The sequence below is a fragment of the Alosa alosa genome, chromosome 15 (genome assembly GCF_017589495.1).
Source record: "Alosa alosa isolate M-15738 ecotype Scorff River chromosome 15, AALO_Geno_1.1, whole genome shotgun sequence".
In the NCBI taxonomy this organism is placed as follows: Eukaryota; Metazoa; Chordata; class Actinopteri; order Clupeiformes; family Clupeidae; genus Alosa; species Alosa alosa.
The window spans coordinates 1,847,674-1,857,079 of NC_063203.1; the positions used below are offsets into that span (position 1 = coordinate 1,847,674).

The 9,406-nt window shown below is 40.3% G+C and overlaps 2 protein-coding genes across 2 annotated transcripts in view; one reads left to right on the top strand and one right to left on the bottom strand.

Annotated features, from left to right (window-relative positions):
* Window positions 1-1,347: 1,347 nt before the first annotated feature.
* Window positions 1,348-5,874, top strand: LOC125308558. The gene is made up of 4 exons (XM_048265124.1): window positions 1,348-1,455; window positions 1,795-1,985; window positions 5,154-5,318; window positions 5,434-5,874. Exons 1-4 carry the CDS (start codon window positions 1,348-1,350, stop codon window positions 5,726-5,728), a joined length of 759 nt encoding a protein of 252 aa, XP_048121081.1. The 3' UTR covers window positions 5,729-5,874.
* The window catches only part of LOC125308560 (olfactory receptor 10J5-like), a 23,793-nt gene continuing 20,169 nt past the window's right edge, over window positions 5,783-9,406 (bottom strand). The window contains exons 3-5 of the mRNA XM_048265125.1: window positions 6,505-6,636; window positions 6,316-6,384; window positions 5,783-5,881 (exon numbers count right to left, since the gene is read on the bottom strand). Coding sequence (XP_048121082.1) covers window positions 5,783-5,881; window positions 6,316-6,384; window positions 6,505-6,636 — 300 coding nt within the window. The remainder of the gene's footprint in view (window positions 5,882-6,315; window positions 6,385-6,504; window positions 6,637-9,406) is intronic.

A 9,406-nucleotide genomic window follows, 5' to 3' on the forward strand; every position in this document is an offset into this window, starting at 1 on the left:
TACTGTTACACATTTATGACTTTAGTGTGCACATGCAAAATCTGCAGTTAAATGTGCTCGCCACTTTTGCACCCAATATACCTTCATAGGCATGCGACTGGTAGCTTGGTAGCAACGTGTTGGAGACTCATGGTGTAGGACAATGACTTTTCATTGGCAACAATATTAACCCAGCCAACAATATACAATATTAAGAAGAGCTCTTTTATGAGTTAAATTGAAACAAAATTATACTGGCTTTTATTTGTCCAAATCTGAGGCCCGGCTATAAATAGAATCCCGGCCATAATTTGAGGATTTAGGTATGCACGTGTGTTTCAGGCATAGCGCAAGCACTAATCTCTGGCTGAAAGTGCACAGGACTTGTGCATTTGAGAGCGCTCTCTCGCGGCTGTAGACAGTAATGTTTCATGTAGGGTTCATGTCAGTTAATATAAATTAACATTTAAAGGGACATTGTGTAGTATTTTAAGTATTTTATTAGCTAAAATCAATTTCTTCATTCATAAATGTGTCCTCATTGGTGTAAAATTACCTCTGCCAATGATCTGACTTCTCCTCGTAAGCGAAGAATTTATTATCTGTATAGGACGGGTAAGTCCACGGAGGTTTCCATGTCGTTCCGCCATCTTGAAAAACTACAATCGCATAGAGGGACAGAAAGCACAACAAAGGCTACTTCACGTTTTATGTTATCTGACATTTACTGTTATTCACCTGTGACCTCACATTGAATAATACATAGCTGTACAGTAATCTGTATAGTGTTATTGTCTTCATGTTGGAGTTAGCAACTGCTGGAGTCAAATTGTATGTAAGAATACTTTCTCAATAAACCTGATCTGATCTGTTGTAAAGTGAATTCAGGCGTGAGCTGGTATGCTCAAGATTTGAAAACAGAAAATGGGACTACAGTACATATGGCGTCCTAATAAATGTCTGATAACTTCAGGCACAGACATTTATATTTCTTTAAGCCCTGGATCTGATCAACCTGATCTGATTGTCCATCTGATTTGTCCAGTTATGAGTACTCTTGGGACTGCGACCACATCAACCCCCATGAAGGCAAAACATTCTAAAGTGCCAACGCCTTCAGCACTTTCAAGCATTTCAAGTGGGACAGATAGGGAAGTCATTGCATGGAAAGAATTTATTTTGTCATTGTTTGTAATAGTACACATTTCATATAAAACTTGTATCTACCTATACCTCCGTGTTTTACGATTATTGTTTTCAGAGATGAACATCTGAGTGCAATTGAAGAGGCACCGGAAATTGAAACCCTTGAGCAGAGGTAACCCATAAACGCAAAACCCATAAACCCAAAGGTAACCCATAAATAAAATGATTCCTTACACAGACCCAGACAAAGGCAGATATAAGGATCTGAGAATTCACCACAGCCTGGACATGTGGCATGGTGCCAAAAATCTGTCCAAAAAGATTGCTGCTGTAAGTTCTAATACATCTAATTTCATTATTAACACTGTCCTGTACCTGCCTGTATGTTGGTGGGATCATCGTGCATGCACAATGCATGTATGGAATAACTTTGTTTGTGTTTTGTTTATCCCCGTAAGGCAGGAAAGGTGAAAGGACAGTCCCTTCTCCTTCATTGGCTGAGGGATTGTTAACCATTTCTGGTGGTGCTGCAAGACAGCAGAGACATTTCAGCAATTTCTTGTAAGCAGGATTAATATTGTTTTTTAATTCAATAAGTTCTTTGATTCAAATACCTGTGACATGATCATTTTGTTTTGTTTTTGTGTTTATTTATTTTACTCTCCTCAGTCACTTTGGATTGGAGTTTTGCATCATGTTTGCAACAATCACAACTGGGAAACAGGAAGCTGCCAACACGATCACCTTGAAGACATTCAGGGTAAAAAATGGATTGAAAGAGATTCCAAGAGCCACAAAGCGCTAGTGGACATCGTCCTCAAACGCTGGCAGAAGGAGGTTCACAAGTATCTGCGCTTCAGGTGAAGTGTGGGGACATGAGGGTTAAAGAGCTGTCACAGAGCCGCTTCAGGTGAAGTGTGGGGACATGAGGGTTAACCCTTACAAGCCCGACCGTTCTAATTTCGTTAAAATTTTAAGGATGACCAATCATCTAATATCTCAGCTGTCCAATGACTGATTTTATTTCTGAAATCTTCCCCGTAATGCTGACAACATAAGCTTCAATTTGATATGATTGGTTAAGGGGTTTATGGCGCGAAATGTTTTGGATACTTAAAGATGAGTCGTGAAAAAATGTTTTCACTTCAGTCGTACATTTTAACATGGACCGCCAGATGCCACCTGCACTTCGTTGGAGTTTACCTCGACTGGAAACCACACAGCTGGATAAACTGAGGTAATATATATTTTACATCGTTTCTAGTTATGGTTAATCTTAATTTGTAGTCATAAAATCATGTTATTTGACAGTAATATGCTTTCTCATCAGCGTCAACATTATGGCATAGCGGGGGCTAAGTGCATCGTCATGTAACTTTAGCTAGCTGCATTACTCTGAACTGCTTGCAGTATTCTCGTTTGCTTTTGATAACAGTTATTTTCATTTGACAATTTCATTTAAAAACCTGTTAGTATATAACCTGTAAGTAAGTTTGTTTTCTAGTACCAATTTGCTTGTTAGGTAAGCATTATATTGGCCAGTCAGTATAGCATACCAAAGCTGAATAAATCAATGAAGCAGCTTTTTTCTAAGTTCGCGTTCTCTTACATGAAATAAGTTGAGCGATATTTTTACTCCTCTCAATATGTAGTTGTAGAAAACAAGATGTGAAATCACAGATTCTGTCAGAAATCTAGTGCTAATTAACTTATTCCCTCTCCTCGGGTTGTTACCTCGCTAGGCAGTTTGTAGTGAACTGTTTTAGCTTGCTAACTTCTAAATGACAAACATCAGACGTGCTTGTCTCAACATTTTCTAAGATGGCATGACTTGATAGTCTACTCTTCTCATTATGTAGTTTTATAGAAAACATGATGTGAAATCACATATTATGTCAGAAATGTCATTATTGCATTTAAGCAGTTAGTTACTTGGTGAAATGTAATCTGTCTTTATCTTAATGCCAGCCAGGCAATTAGATTTAGGGTAGCTAAACCCATGTGTAATAAAATGACTTTTCATACTTCTAAATATTTTTGAGTTACTCAAAATGCTTCAATAGTTTAGGCTACCTCTTCTTGTGTATGTATGTGCACACATGCACACATCTGTAGTTTTGTGATTTTATTTTTTAAATTAAAAAATGTATTACATTTGTATGATTTTACTGTTGTTTCAGATGGAGGATGACAAGACCTACACAGACCTCCTTGCAGGCCTGAAGAGGTAGCTGACTGCTGATGAGATTGCACTCACAATGTTGAAGACCATGTGAGGATGGAGGAAGAAGGTATAGATTTAGGTGGCGTGCGTAGGGTGGTGTAGACTGCCACTAAAACACTGTGAAATAGACTTGTTATGTTGATTTTTATGTTGTTGTCCCAGGCATATGTGGTTTTACCAACCGGGCAGGTGGGAGGTTGTGCTTAGTAGGCCGTCGTTATGCAAAAACACACAGTGCAGGGGCATGGGACGAAGAGACCCCAGAAGAGTTTCACAGTTTTCTGGGATTAATCATTGACATGGGACTTCACTTCCCTCCCTAATATCCATTGCTACTGGGGAACCAAGTCTCTGAAGGGATCAGGGAGCGTTGACCAAATGAGAAATACATATTGTGTACACTTTTTCTCCATTGACATTGCTGTTTCAGTAGTTTCTTATTATTTCAAGTTTGGCAATGCAGAATCTGGTGTTGAACCTAGGTTTGGTAGCTACAGCCAGAAAGACTTTGGCGAAAATCTATCACAACAGCTGGCAGGCATTTCCGTCAAAATTTCAGCCTCGCCTTCAGCTGCTCCAACTACTACTCTGTCGTCTTTTCATCAAGTACATATTCCTGGACAGCAGGAGCCAAAGCAAATTGTTGGCTTTGTTATAAAAACAATACATAATAACACTAAAGTAGCTTGTATGGCCTGGAGTTTAGCGGTAGGTGACTGCTTTTTTGGTAAACAAAATTGCTGTCAGATTTGGCATTCTACAGAAGGGGATGTGTTTCGTTATGAGTCATAGGTCTTCTGTGTTTAACCTTCAGGTTCCCCACCCCACCTTTCCCTATCCTCCTCTGTGTGTGTGTGTGTGAGTTTGTGTGTATATGTGTGTATGTGTTTTATTCTCAACAGGCTTGTTCTATGCACTAATCCACTTTCAAATGTTTAGACACATTGATTTGAGTGATGTTGAAGTTGATTGTATTCCTAGCTTTTCATAAATAATACATTTTATAGATGTATATCATTTTCATATTACACTAATTTATATAAGGAAGTTGTATCTGTTGAATCAAATGTATTCTATGTCTCTATTCAGAATTGATCTTCAAATAAATATACAGTATACTTACTTCCTGTATTACTGGTAAGGTACATGTTTTTCTTTTATATATCATTACTGTTGACTGTAGCATTTGCTTATATACAAATAAATGGTTTATTCTTATGGACCAAATAAATCTAAACCATTGTGTCTGACTTCATTATTACTTTTTATGCAAACTTTTGTTTTTGGTGAGAAAGAGAATGTGAATTCTGTCAACATTCTAAATCCCGTTTCCTGCATTTTTTTACACTTATCACTTAATTTATCATAACTTTTGAAAGGTTAATGATATTCCAATTCAGTCTTTTTTGTTAAATAGCCCACAACTTGCTGAACATGTCATACACTATATTTTTCTCTTTCGTATAGAAATATGATGAAAATTAATTTTTATGCGAATGAAATTCAATTGTAACGAATTTCTGTATACATTTGGAGAGGATTTTCAAAGACTGTTCATTACTATATCAACATTACCATATGTATTTTACATCATTTGATAGAACTGACCCTTCTGATTACAATGGTATGTATATCCTATTGATGGTATGTATTATACTCAAGAAATAAGGTTTTTTGTGTAAGGAGGTCATCCAGCACCAAAAATGGAATGTTCGGCACGGGTACGAAAGGGTTAAAGAGCTGTCACAGACCCGTAAATCGTGTGTGTGTGTTTGGCTCTAATTTTTCTTTTTTATTCATCCAGATCAACAGCACATCTTGAATCATTTCAGAATCATATTCTGATGTATGCCAGAAAGCGCCAGGCCTTCACTCCTCGAGTGTATGATTCAAGAGTTTTGCTCGCAGCACTGGACTACAATTTCCACCGTGAACGGCCAACATACAGGACGGCAGAGGGCCAACAAGTGTATGTCAGACTCTCATCAAAATTTCTGTTGTATTCAAATAATTGCATATTCATGTTGTCTTACAAGTATGACAATTTAGTTGTCATAATGACTAATTGTCTTTTTTTAATTAAGTTTTCGGAAGAAGTACAACAAAAATGCAAGAAGATATAGCCTTTACGCCTTGAAGTGTGAGAAATCATATGGTTACATCCATGAGTTGCAAGCACGCATCTTGAAAGGGAGAGTCACAAGTGGAGTTGGAATGCCGCGAAAGAGGACCCCACGCCCGGATGACCCCAGGCGGCTTGGTGTTGTGCCCCGATACCTCCACCACCGACATCAGAGTTGGTACGGACACAGGTCAGCAGAGGTCTGGGTAAGTGACAAACATCTACATGCTATTTCAGCTTATTACCTTTGCCTCTAACCGATACTGAATTGTGTGTATGCATGTTAATGATAATCCATTCTGTGCACATGACTAATGGCACTCCTTGTCTTTCACGGGATCAGCCTTCCATGCTGCTACCAACTTGGAGGCAGATTGAGCTTTTGTTTTGCTGGTGTTTGAGGTTTTTTTCTGTAAACATAAATAAATCTATACTGGAGTTTTCAAACAACATTCATTTAAATTGTGTTGTGTATCAAATTGTTATTGCACCTAATTTTGACATTTTTCTCTCCATAGTGTAGAACAAATACAGCCCAAGTCAAATAACAAATCTTGTAATCTTTGTAACAAAGTTAGAAGTCAACAGAACTACAAAGTATATAAATAGATATAAATATAACTATTTACAATATTCACAAAATACTAATGGCAATCTCTTAGATCCCTGGAATGTAGCTAGTGTATTGTCCCTGAGGGTCTGGGAATTTTTCCCTAATCCTGCAAACACAGCAGCTGGGAATCACTCTCCTGTTCCCCTGTCCTAATGAGCCATGCTGCCAGAAAATAAAGTGTCTATAAGCTGCATGCCTGTATTCACGGTTGTCATCACCGGGCTCCCTTACATTTCCAAATGCTGTGAGATCCTCCCGATACTGCCTATGTATCCGCAGATAACCCTCATCCAGGCAGTACTGCGTAAAATGTGGCAGGAGGCTCACACAGTGAGCAGGGTCTTGTCCACAGCATTTCCGCTCCCTGTCTGTAGGCATGTCTCTGCAGTGGCCACATGTACACCAAGGTACTCCCGGTACCTCTGCAGATGTGGGGGCACCATGTCTTTGCTGATGCTCCATCAATAGATTAAAGATCAGACCCGGCTGCCTCTCCAACAGTCCAGCTGTGAGGCGTCTGTGATCCTCAAAGCTCATCTCCTGCAGAAGTCTCTGAAGAAATGAAAGGAAATAAGATAGGGTTAGGCCATTAGGCATAAAGGTAGGTACAAGGATACAAGGAAGTTTATTGTCACATGCATTTAGTTACTGGAAGTAAGAAATGCAGTGAAATTATGTCTGGTGTCAGCCTATTTGTGCATTAATGGGGGGGGGTAAAAAGTGCAGTAGAAGAGGGGTTTAGTAGATTAAGTGGCAAGGGCTGCATAAAAAGGTGGGGGAGGATTGGGATTGGGTGGGGGCACCAACAAGGAGCACCCAAGAGCAACAGGGGGCAAGGAAAAACTCCCTTACCAAGGAAGAAACCTTGGGGCAGATCCACGACTCAAGGGGCTAACCCAACTGCCAGGGGTCTTGGTGTGTGTGTTGGGGGATGACAGGGGAGATGGGATAGTGTGCTGTGTATGTGGGGAGAGGGCAGTGTGCAATATGTGTGTTGGAGAAGCTTCCTCATGAGACAATGTGCTGTGTATTGGGGGCAGTGTGCTGTAAGTATGTTGGGGATGTGTGTTGAAGCTTCCTGATGAAATAATGTGCTGTGTATGTAGGGGGCAGGGACTTACTATTGCAAGCAGAGTACTGGTGGTAGGTTGTATGTGAGTGATGACAGTGAAGATGTGTGTGTGGGCGGGAGGGGAGTGGAGCAGTGACTGTGTGTGTGTGTAGTGGGTAGGTGGGGGCAGTGTGCTGTAAGTATGTAGAGGATGTGTGTTGGAGAAGATCCTGAAGACAATGTGCTGTGTATGTGGGGGCAGTGTGCAGCAAGTATGTAGAGGAGGCTTACTGTAGCAAGCAGTGTGCTGTATGTATGTGAAGTGATGACAGTGATGATGTAAGTGTGTGTGTTGGGGGTCAGGGACTTACTATTGCAAGCAGAGTACTGTATGTAATGTATGTGAGTGATGACAGTGAAGATGTGTGTGTGGGGGAGTGGAGCAGTGACTGTGTGTGTGTGTGTGTAGTGTGTGTGTGTGTGGGTAGGTGGGGCAGTGTGCTGTAAGTATGTAGAGGATGTGTGTTGGAGAAGATCCCAGAAGACAATGTGCTGTGTATGTGGGGGTGGTATGTAGAGGAGTGCTGTATGTATGTGAAGTGATGACAGTGATGATGGAAGTGTGTGTGTTGGGGGGTGGGGGTGGGGTGGGGGTCAGAAAGGCTAGGCAATCAAGGACATGGGTAGATGGAGGAGAAATCAAAAATAATAAATAAAAAGTGTGCAAAAGTTGGAGAAAGTCAGATATGTGTGTGTGTGTGTGTGTGTGTTTTGGCGTGTGATGAAATAAGAAAATAAATAAAAGGTCTGTAGCATAGGGAGAGGGATGTAAAAGTGCTAAAAGTCTTGTAGGTGTGTGTGTGTGTGTGTGTGGGGGTCATGAGTGCTGAGGAGTGAATGAGTGCAAAGTCAGTATAGTGTGAGTTCAGAGTTGGGAAATGTTTGAGAGTGCTGAGGAGTGAATGTGTGCAAAGTCAGTATAGTGTGAGTTCAGAGTTAGGATGGCCTGGGGATAAAACTTCTCCTGAGTCTCTCAGTTCTGGCTTTGTGACTACATAGGCGTCTTCTTGATTTCAGCGGTAGGAATAATCCATTGTTAGGATGAGAAGAGTCCTTCAGAATCTTTTGGGCTCTTAGGAGTACTCTTCTGGAATAGATATCTTGTAGAGCAGGGAGTTGAGTTCTTATAGTACGTTCAGCTGAGCGCACTACTCTCTGCAGAGTACTACAATCTCTAACTGTGGAGTTCCCATACCAGGTGATGATGCTACCAGTTAGAACACTCTCAAGGTATTAGGTAGACCTAGGCCTACTGTATGTAGCCAACAAGTTGAACAACATATAATGCACTGGAGGTAATGCAGGGATCCCATGTCTCAATGTTGACAAAAGAGAACTTGAATCTCTGCAACATTTTCTATAGACATTTGTTTACAAAAACACTCAATTAGCTTACGTTGTGACTTTCGCTACATACATAGGATAGGATTGGGCAGTGAATGAAAATGAATTGCTGCAGCTAGCCATATAAATTGTACAAACCTTCGATTCTTTCAATATCGTCTCTTGTAGCTGCCGGGCGTCTTCCTCATTGTGGTTGTGACTCGTTCTCCTCTTCCTCGTCCTCCTCGCCTAGCTCCCACCGATCCACTGCCTCTCTATTCTCGTCCTCTTGCTCTCCCTCTTCCTCTCCCTCTCCCTACCGTTGATTCACCTGATGATATCTAACGATGCACGTATATCAAAATAAACGGATATAGAATGTATCACTACAGTACTATAGTTCATGCTTTTCATAGTCTGTGATTCATAACGTTACTGTAACATTCGCTTGTTCGTTGTGTGTCAAGTTGTTAGCTAACCCTAGCTACGACAGGCTAGTAATGGCAGGCTACAAACAAAAAAACATAAACATGGCAACATAGTGAATTATCTTGCTCGAGGAGTAATTACATGCTCACGCTAATAATTCAATGCAGTTTGTAATTTCTTTGAAATAACAAACCTCATCACCCGAGAGAAAACTCAACGAAGTGGAAGACATTGTCATACCTTCTTGATGCATAACGGCTACCGTAGTTGCAATACTCATTTGAAAACGCGAGGCACTAGAGAGCACTATTCGTTTGAATGCAAAATACAATTTCACCGTTAGATGGGAGAAAATCCTACACCGGGTACCTTTTAAAAACATGTTCAATAATATATTTTTTCATATATAAGTCGCACCTCACTATAAGTCGCAGGACCAGCAAAACTATGAAAAAGTGT

Excerpts from the sequence above, each read along its gene's own strand:
- LOC125308558 (XM_048265124.1), top strand. The coding sequence starts at position 1,348 with ATGATTCCTTACACAGACCCAGACAAAGGCAGATATAAGGATCTGAGA. Across the intron at positions 1,456-1,794 it reads TGTCCAAAAAGATTGCTGCT|TCACTTTGGATTGGAGTTTT; the intron begins GTAAGTTCTAAT and ends TACTCTCCTCAG. Across the intron at positions 5,319-5,433 it reads ACGGCAGAGGGCCAACAAGT|TTTTCGGAAGAAGTACAACA; the intron begins GTATGTCAGACT and ends TTTTTAATTAAG.